A 19,002-nucleotide genomic window follows, 5' to 3' on the forward strand; every position below is an offset into this window, starting at 1 on the left:
TCAACAATAAACATAAACACATTCGGAAATCTCATTCACTCCCCTTGAAGTGTACCCCAATTTTGTATGGGAAAATGTTGAACACAAATGTATATGGCACAAAGATTATAGGTCTCCTTGACAACAGTAACCTGGCAACGATAACTCTACATACAATAAATCCTGGCTGCATTCTCCATCCCCTCCCTCCTTATCTCTTATGCCCTCTCTAAGTTCAGTCTCTCTCTCTGGCCCTTTCTCTACCCCTTCTCTGTATCCCCATGGATACAAGATTGTCTGTATACTCAAAAAAGCAAGTGAAGAGCTCACGAAAATAATCAAAACTATGTAATATCAGGGCTGCTACTTCGACTGCCCTATTGCACATGTCCTGGAAACCTACGGGTAACTGCCAAAAGAAAGAAAACCCCAACAGAAAGTGTGATAAGGCATTAAATAGGGCACCAGAACAGCTTCAATGCAGCTGCAATGTGTCTTGACATAGATTCTACAAGTGTATGGAACTCCACTGGAGGGATTCTTACACGAGAAATTCCATAATTTGGTATTTTGTTAATGGTGGTGGAAAACGCTGTCTCTGGCGTCGCTCCAGAATATCCTATAAGTGTTCAATGGGTTGAGATCTGGTGACAGAGACACACACAAACACCCTTTAAAGCCCCATACTCATTTGAGGCCCCTCTTTCAAAGTCACTAAAATCTCCTTCTAGCTATGGTAGCCAAAATAATCTGCAACTGGACATTTTTATACAAGACCCTAAGCATAATGGAATGTTAATCGCTTAATTAACTCAGGAACCATACGTGTGGAAGCAGCTGCTTTCAATATACTTTGTACCCCTCATTTACTCAAGTGTTTCCTTTATTTAGGCAGTTACCTGTATCTCTACAATGCGAAGAGCATTCAGGGAAGTTTCTGCACTATAAAGTCTCTCAACTGTAACAGAACACACAGAGACAAATACATAGATAAAAAGAGTCACCTTCCTTTCTCATGACTTCTATAACTATTTTATTTGATCCTCAATGAAATCACATGGGAATAGAGGTGGATAATCAATTCCGCCACTACAGTATGATGCTTTGTGTTGTATTTACAGGTGTTTAGCTAATGAATGTTTTTCTATCTATCACCTATGGTTCTCTAGTACAACATTTTTACACAAATAAACCCAGATACATCCATCTCTTCTTTAATGCAATTCTCTCTTCCTGCTCTTCTCTGCTTTTATGCATGTGTCATCCCCCACAACTGTGTCCTCTTCCCATCACTCACTTTTACACTCACACATTGACACTCACTTTTCTCGTCACCATAATTTACCTCTTCGAATCATCTCTATTTTGCGATTACTTACATCTTATTTCCCTCTTGCTCTCTTTCTAGCCACCCCTCTCTTTCTAGCCACCCGTCTCTCTTTCTGGCAACCCCTCTCTCTTTCTGGCCACCCCTCTCTCTTTCTAGCCACCCCTCTCTCTCTTCTAGCCAACCCTCTCTCTTTCTATCCCTTCCATCATCCCTGATCACAGGGCACCCAGGTCATGGCAGGACCGGGACTTTTGTCTAAAGAACTTGCCCCCCTCTCGTTCCCTCTCGCGGGGGTAGCGTGGGACCAGGCTAGTGAGGAAACGCTTGGCACGGTGGGTGATGCTCTCCCGGCCGCCAGCCATGTCGTGCCCACAGGCCCCTGGAGGCACCGGGCTGAGGCCCCTGGCTAACCTCACAGCATACTCCAGGAGCTCTGCCGTGCGGTGATCCAGAGAAGCTGACATCTCTACATATAGACAGTCAAACAGAGAAGCGCTGGTGAGGGCCTCTGAGAGAAGAGAGAGAGAAAAAGTGAGACGATGATGACGATGATGAGGGAAAAAGAAAGACACCCATAAGCACAGTTGTCAGTGGTAAACACATTTTGGATGAGAACATTTTGGGTGGGTACACAGTGATGTGCTGGTGTCACAGGTTCATTCATATTAGTTACATGATAAAGCACCTCTTATTATGTCATTGTCCTGTGACTCAGCCTAGCTCCTCTCTGGTTGACATCAGATACACTACAATATCAATATCCCTGCCTCTGTGGATTTATTGTGTCATTACAGACTAGTATTCCCAGGACAAATACACACACATTGAAAGCATTTCTTAAAAAGAAGTATATAGCACATATAGATGTCACGACTTCCGCCGAAGTCGGTCCCTCTCCTTGTTCGGGCGGTGTTCGACGTCACCGGTGTTCTAGCCATCGCCGATCCACTTTTTATTTTCCATTTGTTTTGTCTTTGTTTTCTACACACCTGGTATCTATTTCTCAATTACATGTTCATTATTTAACCCTCTGTTTCCCACATGTTAGTGTGCGTGTTTATTGATTGTTCATGTCGGTACTTGTCGGCTGGTTATGTTTGCCGGGTTATGTATATACACCCGTTATTTTCGAGTGACCGGTATTTCTCCGCACCTTGAGTATTGTCTGTATACTGGTGCTGTTGTGGAATTAAATACCTTGTACACTCATTTCTGCTCTCCTGCGCCTGATTCACTGCACCAGTTACCCACCGCCTGACAATAAAATATAGAGTGCAAGACAGAGATCCCGGGAATGAGACGCCAGATGATGAAAGACGGTGAGAAGCAATTGCCCTAATTGGTCCTAATTAAATCTGTGTTTGTTATTAGAGTGGAAGAGAGGAAGAGAGGTATGGTAAATGTTGTTTTTTTCTCCTGAGGGAAATTTCAACCGATGCCTGTGAAAAGCAATTAATCAGAATGCCTTACTCTCTGCCTCAGGCTTACTCAGACAAAGGCTCTTGGCTCTGCGATTACATAACACTGAATCCAAAAACGTCTAGGTCTGAAGAGCTGCATTCTGGAGAAACACTTATCACACAGAGAAGGGTGGGGATGAAATTGAGAAAGTTTGAAAGAACAAAAGTTTTGTGTTTTACAGGTTGAGGGAACCAAACAGCCGAGCTCAGGCTGGTCTTCTGAACACACCACACAGCCATATCCTCAGTTGATATGTACGTTTAGATGAATAGGGTGTGTGTTCTCAGTATCTCATGCACAGTTCTCAGCATGCACATCCCCTCCCCCCATACTCCCACACTGCACTGCAGCTGAAACGCTGTGCCACTTTCCGTCTGTATTCCTGTAATTCTCCCCCCACAGCAGTACCCTGCAGAGATACAGTACAGAACTCAACCTGACAACACGCAGGGTGGAGATGGCAGGCAGGAATAAGGCAATGAGAGGAGTGCGCATCTATAGGGAGAGATAATCTTTAGGGAAAGGTATAGGGAGAGATAATCTTTAGGGAAAGGAATAGGTAGAGATAATCTATAGGGAAAGGTCAAATCAAATCAAAGTTTATTTGTCACGTGCGCCGAATACAACAGGTGTAGCATTTCACCTTACAGTGAAATGCTTACTTACAGGCTCTAACCAATAGTGTGAAAAAAGGTATGTGTGTGTGTAGGTAAGTAAAGATACAAAACAACAGTAAAAATACATTTGAAAATAACAGTAGCAAGGCTATATACAGACACCGGTTAGTCAGGCTTATTGAGGCAGTATGTACATGTAGGTATGGTTAAAGTGACTATGCATTTATGATGAACAGAGAGTAGCAATAGCGTAAAAAGAGGGGTTAGCGGGTGGTGGGACACAATGCAGATAGCCCGGTTAGCCAATGTGCGGGAGCAAAGGGGAAGTTATAGGGAGAGATAATCTTTAGGGAAAGGTATCCGCTAGGACAGTGCAGGTTATACAAAGCATCTTAAGGTTGCAGAGACAATGGGGGACATCATTCTATCGCAGTCCTGTAACAAAGAGAGGGCCAAGCTGCCTCACCTTGAGTGCTGACCTCACGTGAACGGACCAGGTCGCTCTTGTTGCCCACGAGGATGATGGGAGTTTGCGGTTGCATCTCCCTGAGGAGGAGGCGGAGTTGGGCGGTGCGGTGGAAACTCCGCCTGTCCGTCACAGAGAACACCAGGACACACACCTCACACTGGAGATCAGACAGGTCCTGAGAGAGAGATCACCACAATCATACCACTTTACCTTCAATTTTGTCATATGAATTTCAATAAGAATACACTCTATTTACTGTATAAGAAAGGCCATACTTGTACTTGTATAGAACAACCAAATCTACACTATATATACAAAAGTATGTGGACACCCCTTCAAATTAGTGGATTTGGCTATTTCAGCCACACCTGTTGCTGACAGGTGTATAAAGTCGAGCACACAGCCACACCATCTCCCTAGACAAACATTGGCAGAATGACCTTACTGAAGAGCTCAGTTACTTTCAACGTGGCACCGTCACAGGATGCCACCTTTCCAACAAGTCAGTTTGTCAAATTTCTGCCCTTCTAGATCTGCACCGGTCAACTGTAAGTACTCCTGTTGTGAAGTGGAAACGTCTAGGAGCAACAACGGCTCAGCTGCAAAGTGGTGGGGCACATAAGCTCACAGAATGGGACCGGCGAGTGCTGAAGTGCATAAAAATTGTCTGTCCTCGGTTGCAACACTCACTACCAAGTTCCGAAACTGCCTCTGGAAGAACGTTAGCACAAGAACTGTTCATTGGGAGATTCATGAAATGGGTTTCCATGGCCGAGCAGCTGCTCACAAGCCTAATATCTCCATGCACAATGCCAAGCGTCGGCTGGAGTGGTGTAAAACTCGCCGCCATTGGACTCTGGAGCAGTGGAAAAGCGTTCTCTGGAGTGATGAGTCACGCTTCACCATCTGGCAGTCTGACGGACACATCTAGGTTTGGTGGATGTCAGGAAAACACTACCTGCCCGAATGCATAGTGCCAACTGTATGGTATGGTGAAGGAGGAATAATGGTCAGAGACTTTTTCATGATTCGGACTAGGCTCCTTAGTTCCAGTGAAGGGAAATCTTAACACTACAGCATAAAATAACATGCTAGATGATTCTGTGCTTCCAACTTTGTGGAAACAGTTTGATTAAGGCCTTTTCCTGTTTCAGCAAGTCAATGGCGCCGTGCAGAAAGCAAGGTGCATACAGAAATGGTTTGTCGAGATCGGTGTGGAAGAACTTGACTGGCCTGCACAGAGCCCTAACCTTAACTCCATTGAATAGCTTTGGGATGAATTGGAAGGCTGACAGCGAACAAGGCCTAATTGCCCAGCATCAGTGCCTGACCTCACTAATGCTCTAGTGGCTGAAGTCCCGCAGCAATGTTCCAACATCTAGTGGAAATCCTTCCCAGAAGAGTAGAGGCTGTTAGCGCAACAAAGGGGGAACCAACTCCATATTAATACCCATAATTTTGGAATGATATGTTCGACAAGCAGGTGTCCACATACTTTTGGTCATGTAGTGTATATGTTATTCCTATGAATAAGAAAGCGGTTAACCCTGCTGCCAGGTTTTCAAAATGATAGGAACATTTGGCTACACATATTTTTATGTGTCTTAAAGTGTGCACATTTTTAGAGCCTTGTGAATGAGGGTCAGCAGCAACATTTCATTAGGGACAGTTCAAACTTTACTGAGGTGGTCCAAAATAGGGAAGGGTTGTCTTACTTTTTTTGTTGCTTTGGGGAGGGTTGTGTGTTTTTTTATTGGGCACAGAGGAGGGAGGTTTCCCTGGTTTACATTCGCTCTTTTGAAGGACTTACTATATAAATTATTCCATTGTAGACAAATGTCGTCATCTGCTTGCATGCGCCTCCCCTATATCAATGTGTTTTGGTACTTCCCTTATGCTTCAACGCATGCTAACTTTTACTACACCATAGGTCAATATCTTCTGCCAGTCTAACTTCCTATCCTGCCCTCTATCCAGATCTGCAATAGGCTAACTAGCAACCTTACCACACATAAAAGCTGCATACATTTTTTTACCTTAATTTAACGAGGTAAGTCAGTTAAGAACAAATTCTTATTTTCAATGACAGCCTAGGAACAGTGGGTTAACTGCCTTGTTCAGGGGCAGAACGACAGATGTTCACCTTGTCAGCTCGGGGATTCAATCTTGCAACCTTTCGGTTACTAGTCCATTGCTCTAACCACTAGGCTACCTGCCGAATCCACAAAAACAAATAGGAGTAGCTGATAGGCAGCAGAGAGCCCAGCTGCAACATTACACATGAAAGAAAAGAACAGTGAAGAACACAGGGTCCCACAGGGGTGTGAATAACACAGGGGCCCCACGGGGGTGTGAAGAACACAGGGGACCCACAGGGGTGTGTGCTTAGTCCCCTCCTGTACTCCCTGTTCACCCACGACTATGCGACCAACACAACTCCAACACCATTATCAAGTTCACTGATGAAACTAAGGTGTTAGGCAACGATGAGTCAGCCTACAGGGATATCAGTAACCTGGCAGTGTGGTGCCAGAGCAACAACCCTTCCCTCAACATCAGCAAGACCAAGGAGGGGTGAGCATACCCCATCCACATCAACGGGGCAGCATTGGAGCAGGTAGACAGCTTCAAGTTCCTCATTGTCCAAAGCACTAAAGACTTAAAATGGTACAAACACACACGCAGTCATTAAGATGGTGCGACAGTGCCTCTTCCCCCCCAGGAGGTTGAAAAAGTTTGGCATGGGCTCTCAAATCCTGAAAAGGTTCTACAGCTGTACCATTGAGGGCATATTGACTGGCTGCATCACTGCTTGGTATGGCAATTGCACCGGCCTCAATCGCATGGTGCTACAGAGGGTTGTGCGGACAGCTCAGTACATCACTGGGTCCGAGCTCCCTGCCATCCAGGACCTCTATATCAGGCGGTGTGAAAAGAAGGCCTGAAAAATCGTCCAAGACCCCAACCACACAAGCCATAGATTATTTTCTCTGCTGCTTCACAGCAAGAGGTAGCAGTGCATCAAGTCTGACACAAACAGGCTCATGAACAGCTTCTATCCCCAAGCAATACGACTGATAAAAAGCTAACAAAATAGCTACACGGACTGAGTTTACCTTATATCCTTATTTACCTTTTATTTCAATATTTGTCTCTATGCACACTCACAGGGCCCTAACACACACAAACAATCACTCCATAATTTGCTCACTCACACATAATATGCACATACATGTATACCGACTGTATACACCTGCATAACCACTCACATGCAAGCTGCTGCTATTCTGTTTATCCTGTTGCCTAGTCCCCTTACCCCTTATACATATCTACCTCCATCACTCCAGTATCCCTGCACATGTAAATATGGTATTGGATCTGACTTTTTAAATATTTCCTGTCTATAGTATGCTCACTTACTTACTTTATTATGCGATTTATATTTCCTATTCTTATTTCTTGTGTGTGGTTTTTTCCTAGTAATACATTGCTATTGATTATTGCATTGTTGGGTTTTGAGTTTGCAAGAAAGGCATTTCACTGTAGTTGTGTATGTGACATTAAAACTTTAAACTTGAAGACGAGACACGCAGCTCAACAAGCTCCACCATTGATCTTGTTAAGGGACAATACAATTATCCTACCTAGATTAGCCTACAACACCACAATGCAATGAATAATTGCATTATTGTTTTTAAGTGAGTACAAAATTCTAGTGATACGCTGTCTGTTGCAGATCATCATTCTCCCAAGTCGTCCTATAATAATGTGGCCACATATGCTCCAGGCAGGCCTAGTTATTCAGGAAAGCTTAAAGCAGGCTCTGCCTCCTCTCCAATTCAAATCAAATCAAATCAAATTTTATTTGTCACATACACATGGTTAGCAGATGTTAATGTGAGTGTAGCAAAATGCTTGTGCTTCTAGTTCCGACAATGCAGTAATAACGAACAAGTAATCTAACTAACAATTCCAAAAAAACTACTGTCTTATACACAGTGTAAGGGGATAAAGAATATGTACATAAGGATATATGAATGAGTGATGGTACAGAGCAGCATAGGCAAGATACAGTAGATGATATCGAGTACAGTATATACATATGAGATGAGTATGTAAACCAAGTGGCATAGTTAAAGTGGCTAGTGATACATGTATTACATAAGGATGCAGTCGATGATATAGAGTACAGTATCTACGTATGCATATGAGATGAATAATGTAGGGTAAGTAACATTATATAAGGTAGCATTGTTTAAAGTGGCTAGTGATATATTTACATCATTTCCCATCAATTCCCATTATTAAAGTGGCTGGAGTAGAGTCAGTGTCATTGACAGTGTGTTGGCAGTAGCCACTCAATGTTAGTGGTGGGTGTTTAACAGTCTGATGGCCTTGAGATAGAAGCTGTTTTTCAGTCTCTCGGTCCCAGCTTTGATGCACCTGTACTGACCTCGCCTTCTGGATGACAGCGGGGTGAACAGGCAGTGGCTCGGGTGGTTGATGTCCTTGATGATCTTTATGGCCTTCCTGTAGCATCGGGTGGTGTAGGTAAGTGGCTAGCCTGGCGCACCTAGCCTGGCGCACCTAGAACCTAATGCTTCAATATAGCTTAAATATTTGTCATTTATCTTTTTAAATGTATTACCTTTTATAATTGGCATAAACACAACCAGTCAATGTTTAAATCGGATTAAGCTACTTAAAAAATATAATTCCAGCATCCTCAAAATGGCTTGACATTAACCAGGTTTCCATCCAACCTTTTAATGCCATTAAAATAATCTCACACTTTTGTCCATAATAATCTCATCATGTAGGCTATACCCACGCTGTATCTAAGAGCTCTTGGCTAAAGTGGGCACATTAACTATACCAAAACTTTTTTTTTGCAACAAAACCATCAGTAGGCACTGGAGTTGTAAACCCATTGAATGTTTTTTTTTATATTCGGTACTTGGGAATTTGACTGCAAAAGATATTTGCAGATTTTAGAATATTCACATGAAAATCATGCACTAATTGGATGTAAACCTAGCTATAGACACCAGTGGCGGTCGGTGCCGTAAGATGAGGGAGGATGATAAAAAATGTTTATGACCATAGCCTTATTTATATTACAGCATACTGGATGACTATCATTCATATTTCATTCACCCAGCTCAATGTAACATCATCAGGTTAAGGCTACTACACGATACTCAAATGTTCCCTGTACTCATCATGAGGTTGCTACAACCTAGCCTATGAATGAAAGTTTACAACGTAGGTGCACAGGTCGAGAGAATTATGAGTAATCAAGCTGTTAGACAGTGACACATTCAATACACATTCAGTACTTGCACACTCTTACCTACATCTAGCTGATCTAGGGTGTAATCATTAGTCCAACAGTTGCAAACGAGAGTTTCTACTGGACAAATTCAGTTGTTTATCCTTGTTTTGTTCCATTTGCTTTCGTGTAAGAATCATTTTTCAACAGAATTGGCGCAATAAATACACCTCTGATCACACTCAAAACATTCACAGTTCATGTTCATACCAGGCACATACAAACAGCTTGTTGTATATATAATTCCTTCTCGCATCTATCTATGCCCTCTCCTCCTCTCACCTTTTTCCTTCGCTTGTGGACTTCAGTGCCGAACATATCAGCTGTCTGTGACCAGGTGAAAAAACCTTTCCATGCCAAACCTTCATATCATGACTGATAACTGCTACAAACCGCCTACATCGTTGTCACGCCATATTCAAAATAGGCATAGCTACTAGAACTAGAACTAAACCCGCTACTAGAACTAAACCCGCTACAATCATGTAGTACAGTTTGGTCAGTTTAGCGGTTACATCGGCGGGCCCAGGTGGCTATAAATTAATAAATCCAAAAGCTTATGGAAGAGTTCCAGTATTGGATAGACATAGCCCTCTAGCTAACATAGCATTCCTCTCTGTTTGAGCTGGGTGTTTGAGTATGCTAAACTAGCTAGCGGCATTTGACACTAGCTAAGTAAGTGAAAGTGAAAGTGTAACAAACTCTACTACGAAGTATAGCTATCTTTCTCTTTCTCTCTACTCCGTAACTTTAGAAGAAATTAATTTGTTCAAAACTGTTCAACTATTGTCTTTCTCTCTCTTTGAGTCAACTATCACATTTTATGCACTGCAGTGCTAGCTAGCTGTAGCTTATGCTTTCAATACTAGATTAATTCTCTGATCCTTTGATTGGGTGAACAACATGTCAGTTCATGCTGCAAGAGCTCTGATAGGTTGGAGGACATCCTCCAGAAGTTGTCATAATTCTATCTATGGAGGGGGGTGAGTTCCATGAGCCTCCTAGGTTTTGTATTGAAGTAAATATACCCAGAGGAGGACATAAGCTAGCTGTCCTCCGGCTACACCAGTGCTAACCCGGCTACACCATAGTGCTACCTCAGTGCAGCTGAGGCTACTCTAGACCTTCATTGCAAAACAGTGTGTTTTAATCAATTATTTGGTGACGTGAATATATTTAGAATAGTTTTATTTAAAAATATTACTTTTTTAAATCTTCAACCATTTTACTTTTTATGAAATTCACTGAGGAGGAGCCTCCACTGATAAACACCCTAAAGACTCTGGCAAGTGCACTAGTCCAGTGTCACTTTGATTATGCCTGCACATCACGGTTCACCAGCAGCCCCAAACATCTAAATAATAAGCTACAGACCAGCCACAACAAGCTTGTAAGAATTTTACTTAAACTCCCCACTCATACGCATCTGAAGGTTGAGCATTTTAATAAATCAAATCAAATTTTATTTGTCACATACACATGGTTAGCAGATGTTAATACGAGTGTAGCGAAATGCTTGTGCTTCTAGTTCCGACAATGCAGTAATAACCAACGAGTAATCTAGCTAACAATTCCAAAACTACTACCTTATTATACACACAAGTGTAAAGGGATAAAGAATATGTACACAAAGATATATGAATGAGTGATGGTACAGAGCGGCATAGGCAAGATGCAGTAGATGGTATTGAGTGCAGTATATACATATGAGATGAGTATGTAAACAAAGTGGCATAGTTTAAAGTGGCTAGTGATACATGTATTACATAAAGATGCAGTAGATGATATAGAGTACAGTATATACGTATACATATGAGATAAATAATGTAGGGTATGTAAACATTATATTAAGTAGCATTGTTTAAAGTGGCTAGTGATATATTTTACATCAATTCCCATCAATTCCATTCTTAAAGTGGCTGGAGTTGAGTCAGTGTGTTGGCAGCAGCCACTCAATGTTAGTGGTGGCTGTTTAACAGTCTGATGGCCTTGAGATAGAAGCTGTTTTTCAGTCTCTCGGTCCCAGCTTTGATGCACCTGTACTGACCTCGCCTTCTGGATGATAGCGGGGTGAACAGGCAGTGGCTCGGGTGGTTGTTGTCCTTGATGATCTTTATGGCCTTCCTGTGACATCGGGTGGTGTAGGTGTCCTGGAGGGCAGGTAGTTTGCCCCCGGTGATGCGTTGTGCAGACCTCACTACCCTCTGGAGAGCCTTACGGTTGTGGGCGGAGCAGTTGCCGTACCAGGCGGTGATACAGCCTGATAGGATGCTCTCGATTGTGCATCTGTAGAAGTTTGTGAGTGCTTTTGGTGACAAGCCGAATTTTTTCAGCCGTCTCGTCGTTGTTGGTAATCAAGCCTACCACTGTTGTGTCGTCCGCAAACTTGATGATTGAGTTGGAGGCGTGTGTGGCCACGCAGTCGTGGGTGAACAGGGAGTACAGGAGAGGGCTCAGAACGCACCCTTGTGGGGCCCTAGTGTTGAGGATCAGCGGGGTGGAGATGTTGTTACCTACCCTCACCACCTGGGGGGCGGCCCGTCAGGAAGTCCAATACCCATTTGCACAGGGCGGGGTCGAGACCCAGGGTCTCGAGCTTGATGACGAGTTTGGAGGGTACTATGGTGTTAAATGCTGAGCTGTAGTCGATGAACAGCATTCTCACATAGGTATTCCTCTTGTCCAGATGGGTTAGGGCAGTGTGTAGTGTGGTTGAGATTGCATCGTCTGTGGACCTATTTGGGCGGTAAGCAAATTGGAGTGGGTCTAGGGTGTCAGGTAGGGTGGAGGTGATATGGTCCTTGACTAGTCTCTCAAAGCACTTCATGATGACGGAAGCTTTCTTGGGAACAGGGACAATGGTGGCCCTCTTGAAGCATGTGGGAACAGCAGACTGGGATAGGGATTGATTGAATATGTCTGTAAACACACCAGCCATCTGGTCTGCGCATGCTCTGAGGGCGCGGCTGGGGATGCCGTCTGGGCCTGCAGCCTTGCGAGGGTTAACACGTTTAAATGTTTTACTCACCTCGGCTGCAGTGAAGGAGAGTCCGCATGTTTTGGTTGCGGGCCGTGTCAGTGGCACTGTATTGTCCTCAAAGCGGGCAAAAAAGTTATTTAGTCTGCCTGGGAGCAAGGCATCCTGGTCCGTGACTGGGCTGGTTTTCTTTTTGTAATCCGTGATTGACTGTAGACCCTGCCACATACCTCTTGTGTCTGAGCCGTTGAATTGCGATTCTACTTTGTCTCTTGATTGCCTTGCGGAGGGAATAGCTACACTGTTTGTATTCGGTCATGTTTCCCGTCACCTTGCCCTGATTAAAAGCAGTGGTTCGCGCTTTCAGTTTCACTCGAATGCTGCCATCAATCCACGGTTTCTGGTTTGGGAATGTTTTAAGCAGCTAGGCTTAGTCTGGTCCACATAATTATTACAGCCTCAGTCCCTAGGTACCTATCCAACAATTTTTCATTTATTAAAGATGTCCACCAACATTATACCAGAGCCAGAGACACTAATATTCATTGTTTTAAATATAAGAGTCTATCTGGTAAGAACACATTTTAACTACCACAGCAACTCAGAGCCATACCAACCATAACCACTTTTAAAAAGAATGTCTAAAAGCTGGCTAATGTTTGAACAGTATAACATTTTCTTGTATATGTAATTGTGTATGTATTTATGTAAAAAAATATGGACCATACTGGAAATAAGTCCCCGACTTTATTATGCAATCCGGGTCACTTTAAAAATCTTTGTACTGTGTGTATATATATGTATTTTTTTACTGAGAAATAAAATCAATCAATCCAAACTGTGCAGCGACCATTTAATGACTAGTAAGTGACATCTATTACAGAACACCAAAAAGTTGAATGACATTCTGAGATTGTCAAGCCAAACCTTCGATACTGGGTAGGCCGACAAGGTAGGGAGGGATGTATTTTCTGTTTGTCGAGATTGACATAGTCTATTTATTGTGGCGTTTAAAATGCAAACCATGATATTGAAGTGCCCGAATTCAGTATACTTTGTTTATTGGCTGTGTGGTGCATTGTCACAGAAACCTGTTGGTAGAAATTGTGTTGCTTATATTTAAAAAAATGATAAATATCAATATCAAAATGTTGAAAATCAGATTAGCTAGCTTAGCTGATCATTGTCTGCAGCCGGCACTGATCGTAGTATAATGAAACAGGCAGGGAGTGTGCGCTTGTCCGTGGTGGTCGGCGAACCTTCAACCTTCTGGCCCATTGCCCTGACCGTGTGATTGTGTTTTTTCAAAAATTTCAAACAAATGATTGTATATTGTTCTGGTGGTATGCAGTGAAAGTGTGCTGCCTGCAGCACTCAAGACTGAGATTGGAGCCCTGTGCTCTTTCATTCTACGATTCCCCGCTGCCTAGAGACAAATTACCATATCACACCAACTGGGAACCAAGTCAATTACTGATGACACACGCAGAGAATACGATCACACACACACACACGCACACTGGATGCCCTTCGAGTGAATCGTTCATAAGTCACTGAAAATTATTCAGGGACACTCAGTGAGCAAAGCTAAATTGGAATTCTAAAATCTGATTTGAAGATTCCAATCTTGAGACTGGACTGCATCAAAAGGCTAAAACATATTCTACTGAACATAATAGACTGAGCAGCATCACCAACATATCTTGGTCTCTCACACAAGACAACCAGAGAACAACGTCAGTGATGCAATTAGATAAGCAGAATCGCAATAAAATAAATCTATATAAGGTCAACAAAAAGGAAATACCCAAATTCACTAAATCTTGTTATTTCAGACTGGAGAGCTACTACAATACCCAACCCCCCATCTGGGTCAGGAACAGCAGAAGGAGAATATGTCCCCAGTACTGTACATCTGCTCAGTGAGCAGCTCCCTCCCGTACACATCCATGAACACGTTTGAAGAATACCCAGAGCAATAGGGGTAAACCTGTGGAAAATAACATGATAAGAAGCTTCCAAGCCAGTCAATAGCAGAGTCCCACAGGGGAAACTCCCATATTAAGAGTTAGTCCATGAGGAAAGACAAAGGGTAAGGAGTGGGAGAGAGAAGGCTGGGGTAGAGTGCGACCACATATGTGCTGTTAGGCTCACCTGCCTCCAGTTGTCGTAGATAAGGATGGTGCAGTCCTCGTCGTCCACGGTAACAGTGTGCACATAGCCCTCCCCTGAGGGAGAGAGAGAGACATATCAGGCAAGTCTCAGGTGGAGATGGTGGAAATAAGGTTTTCAGTTTATGTTTTTTTTTACAAGACATACAAAACGTTGGGGTGTTTTGCCAGGCACAATTAGTATCATAGGCAATTTTTTTGTAAAAACAGTGGTCAGTCTGAGGGAAAACTAGATGGGTCACAAGGAGATATATCTTTCATATATTTTTGTCAACATCCAAACACCAATGCACCTTCAGAATCCACAGATGCAGTTCGATCCAAATCCCCTGCCAAGGCGATAGCAAGGCATGACTTGCCCACCCCATTCTGACCCAGCAGGGCAATTCGAAAGGGCCCTTCAGAGGGGGGTCTCCCCTCTACTGCTGAGGTGATGGTCTCATCCTTCGCCAGGCTGAAACTGATTGGAGGAGGAGAAGGTCCAGCCAACCCTGATGTCCAATCACAATCATCATGAACTGCTTCTTCCCGTCTGAGCTGGTGTTTGATTGGCAGAGGGGTACTTCCTCTGCGTAAAGGCGGTGCACTGGACAGAGTCATACTATCACACTAAAAGAGAGACAAATAAATAAATAAATATACACAATATTTAAGCAATAATTCCCAAGAGGGTGTGGTATATGGCCAATATACTGTACCATGGCTAAGGGCTGTTCTTATGCACGATGCAAGGCTGAGTGCATTATTGCTATTATAAAATGGTTACCAACATACCAAGTTTTTTCTTGATTTACCCATGGCTTTCAGCCAATCAGCATTCAGGGCTCAAACCACCCAGTTTATAAATTCCCATAGAACATGGACCAACCAGGCTCTGACTTTGAGTCCACATTTCCATCAGAATTCCACACTCTGTAGCAGCTTACCATACACACATGCAATTGTATAGATAGCAAGGATTGTGATGTGGCTTGAATGTGCAATGCTGCGCTACCTAGTGTACTACCACATCCTCAGCTGTCTCCAGGAAAACTTGAACCAATTTGACTGTAATAGACAGTGGGCTAGTCACTCTGTGCCTGACATGTCATCACTTTTAGTGTGATCTGAAATTTAAAAAAACCTGGGCACATGCATGACATTATCTCATTGTGTCTATCACCCTCATTATTGACATCTACACTGCTTCTGCCTCCCTCTATCCCCCTTTATATCTCTCCATCGCTTTCTCTAGCTTCATCTCTCGATTTATGTCTGTCTCTTTCTCTCTCACACAAGCACACACGCTCACACACACGCACACACACACACAAATAGACGCAGAGAACCTTTAAGAACTGAATGGCCTCCTGCCCATGAACAAGTTCATGTCAGTTACATTTGAAGCTCAAAGAATAAACCAAATCAATTAGAGCCCTTCTGTTATGTCGTCAGCACTTCCCGCATCCTGTCACAACGCGTGCAAGCAATAGACGTTCTTGACAGATGTCTTGTGAAGCAACCGTTAAGTAATGCCATATTTGCATCCATATAAACTGTTAAAAAGGTGGCTGCCCAGCACATTCTCTTTCAACATCCTCGCCTACCTTCACCAGTGTGTCCTCGATACTGATACTGTCTTTGAGCGCATCTGTCGGCATCTGCAACTTGAAATACAACCAGTCAGAAATCGACTTTTAAGGAATCCCGAGTGTTTTCCCGCCCTCACACTCTTCTTACTCACGCGCTCTCTGCCTAAAGCCACACCAAAACTCACTCTCTCTCTCTCTCTCTCTCTCTCTCTCTCTCTCTCTCTCTCATGCGCAATCACAAACACTACACGCACACACAGACTCTGCTACATAGGCAACTGAAAACACTTCTCTCCCCCACAGTGTGCTCTCCTGTACAGTAAATTCGGTCCTCCTGCAGTGTCCTACCCAATTCTCGCTCTTCTTCATTTATGACTCAATTAAATGACGTGTAGTAATTGTCGTTGTCAGCTTTTCATTTTCTAAGACAAAATGTGTTTAGGCTCTTGACCTACATCTGCGTCGACTACATTTTCCGTGTAGAGAAAAGTTCATGCGAAAGAAGAAGCTAATTTTACTCCGCTCTAAATTACCTTTTGGATGCTCCAGGATAGTTACAGTAATATGTTTACATTTCGCCACTAGGGCGCAGCAGATTCGTTTTCTTTTCTCCAATAACTCTACCATGCATTGCCTTTTGTGTGCGTGCGTACATACGTGCGTGTGTGTGTGTGTGTGTGTGTATCCATTGCGGTCAGTGCCATTTAAGATTAGGGAGGAGGATTTTTTTTTATGAGCATGGCCTTATTTCTATTATAGAATATTGGATGACGGTCATTCATATTCCATTCACCCAGCTCAATGTAACATCGATAGGTTTAGACTACTACATGATACTTGCATTTTCCCTATAGCCTAGCCCTCATGAGGTTGCTACAACCTAGCCCACTAATGGAAGTTTATAATGCACACTACCATCCAAAACTTTGGGGTCAATTAGAAATGTTCTTGTTTTTGTAAAGAACATGTTTTAAAAAATAAAATTGTCCATTAAAATAACATCACATTGATCAGAAATACAGTGCAGACATTGTTAATGTTGTAAATTACTATTGTAGCTGGAAACTGCAGATTTTTTAATGGAACATCTACATTGGCATCTAGAGGCCCATTATCAGTAACCATCACTCCTGTGTTCCAATGGCACATTGTGTTAGCTAATCCAGTTGTGCACCGGGGCCTCCCACTCCTCTTTCGATTATGGTTAGAGCCAGTTTGTGCTGTTCTGTGAAGGAAGTAGTACACAGCATTGTACGAGATCTTCCATTTCTTGGCAATTCTCGCATGGAATAGCCTTCATTTCTAAGAACCAGAATAGACTGACGAGTTTCAGAAGAAAGTTATTTGTTTCTGGACATTTTGAGCCTGTAATCGAACCCACAAATGCTGATGCTCCAGATACTCAACTAGTCTAAAAAAGGCCAGTTTTATTGCTTCTTTAAACAGCACAACAGTTTTCAGCTGTGCTAACATAACTGAAAAAGGGTTTTCTAATGATCAATTAGCCTTTTAAAATGATAAACTTGGATTAGCTAACACAACATGCCTTTGGAACACAGGTGTGACGGTTGCCGATAATGGGCCTCTAGACGCCTATGTAGATATTCCATTTAAAAATCTGCCATTTCCAGCTACAATAGTCATTTACAACATTAACTATGTCTACACTGTATTTCTGATCAATTTCATGTTATTTTAATGGACTTTTTTTTTTACAAACCTAGCAGCGTTGCAGGTCTTGACACAAACTGGTGTGCCTAGCACCTACTACCATACCACTTTCAAAGGCAGTAACATATTTTGTCTTGCCCATTCACCCTCTGAAGGGCACCCATACACAATCCACATCATTTTTATTTTTATGAAATTCACTGAGTAGGATGGTCCTCCCTCTCCTCCTCTGAGGAGCCTCCACTGATGTGCATATTTAAGTCTTTGGGCATACAACCTACTACTACTGTACATGTGTTAATATTTGTGTGTGTTTCTGCAGTCACCTTATCCCTGAGGCTTGGCCTGATAACGTCTAAATTCTAATATATTCTCTCTCTCTCTCTATGTTTGTCTCTCTGTGTCCAGCTGTCTGTCTCTCTTTCTCTCTGTTTCTCTCCTCTCATATTATCTAAATCTCTAGCGTCCAGCGGCGAAATTAGTAATCTGGAAGCCCCAGGCAAATGCCAGTCTTAATAAAGCCATGGCAACTGCCTGTTTTACAAACAGTGGGCCCACCACATGGATGGGCTTAAAATTCCATTGCGGACCGACATAGTAGGCTACACCCCGGTCTTGTTTTGTGTTTTACAAATGGTAGGCCTACCACATAGATGAGCATTCCTAAAATTCAATTTCAGGTAACACTGTAGGCTATAGGCCTACTTCAGCAAGCATGCAATCTTTCTTACATTTTTTTGCAGACTATGTTTAGTTTAGATTTTATCCAGTCTAGACCAGCCTTTATTTGCTCCAAACATAGATTTCTTTAAATTACGTCTTTTCAACTTTTATTCAGAACTGTAAATTAACTTAATTTCAACTCCCGAAAAATACGTATTTCCAATGTCTGGAAAATATTTATTTTCACCTTTCAATCAGAACCTAAACCTTCAACGTCTAGGAAAATAAGTATTTTAGATATCTTTCCAATGTCATTTTGCTTAATGGGACTATTCTAGTAGGGGTGGCAATTATTTTGTCTCACCTAGTGTGGCAGAATGTCAGGGATTTCCTCCTCTTCATCTGAAGAGGAGAGGCGAGAAGGATCGGAGGACCAAAATGCGGCGTGGTAAGTGTCCATGGTTCTTTTAATATGTAAATGTACACATGAACACTACAAAACAATAAACATGGAAAACCTAAACAGTCCTATCTGGTGCAAAGACAGAGACAGGAACAATCACCCACAAACACACAGTGAAACCCAGGCTACCTAAGTATGATTCTCAATCAGAGACAACTAATGACACCTGCCTCTGATTGAGAACCATACTAGGCCGAAACATAGAAATACCCAAATCATAGAAAAACAAACATAGACTGCCCACCCAACTCACGCCCTGACCATACTAAATAATGACAAAACAATGGAAATAAAGGTC

At 42.7% G+C, this 19,002-nt stretch overlaps 1 protein-coding gene across 1 annotated transcript; it reads right to left on the minus strand.

Moving 5' to 3' along the window:
* Nucleotides 1-984: 984 nt before the first annotated feature.
* On the minus strand, nucleotides 985-16,199 carry LOC112249283 (GTP-binding protein REM 2). The gene is made up of 5 exons (XM_024419094.1): nucleotides 15,923-16,199; nucleotides 14,630-14,945; nucleotides 14,320-14,393; nucleotides 3,854-4,031; nucleotides 985-1,817 (listed from the first exon to the last, which is right to left on the minus strand). Exons 1-5 carry the CDS (start codon nucleotides 15,974-15,976, stop codon nucleotides 1,525-1,527), a joined length of 915 nt encoding a protein of 304 aa, XP_024274862.1. The 5' UTR covers nucleotides 15,977-16,199; the 3' UTR covers nucleotides 985-1,524.
* Nucleotides 16,200-19,002: the final 2,803 nt, after the last annotated feature.

The sequence above is a fragment of the Oncorhynchus tshawytscha genome, linkage group LG01 (assembly GCF_018296145.1).
Source record: "Oncorhynchus tshawytscha isolate Ot180627B linkage group LG01, Otsh_v2.0, whole genome shotgun sequence".
Lineage (NCBI taxonomy): Eukaryota > Metazoa > Chordata > Actinopteri > Salmoniformes > Salmonidae > Oncorhynchus > Oncorhynchus tshawytscha.

Bases quoted from the DNA above. Each gene is read 5' to 3' on its own strand.
- LOC112249283 (XM_024419094.1), bottom strand. From the start codon at position 15,976: ATGCCGACAGATGCGCTCAAAGACAGTATCAGTATCGAGGACACACTG. The intron at 14,394-14,629 runs GTGCATTGGTGT...TCTCTCCCTCAG, and splicing joins TGCATCTGTGGATTCTGAAG to GGGAGGGCTATGTGCACACT. The intron at 1,818-3,853 runs GTGAGGCAGCTT...CTCTTCTCTCAG, and splicing joins ACGTGAGGTCAGCACTCAAG to AGGCCCTCACCAGCGCTTCT.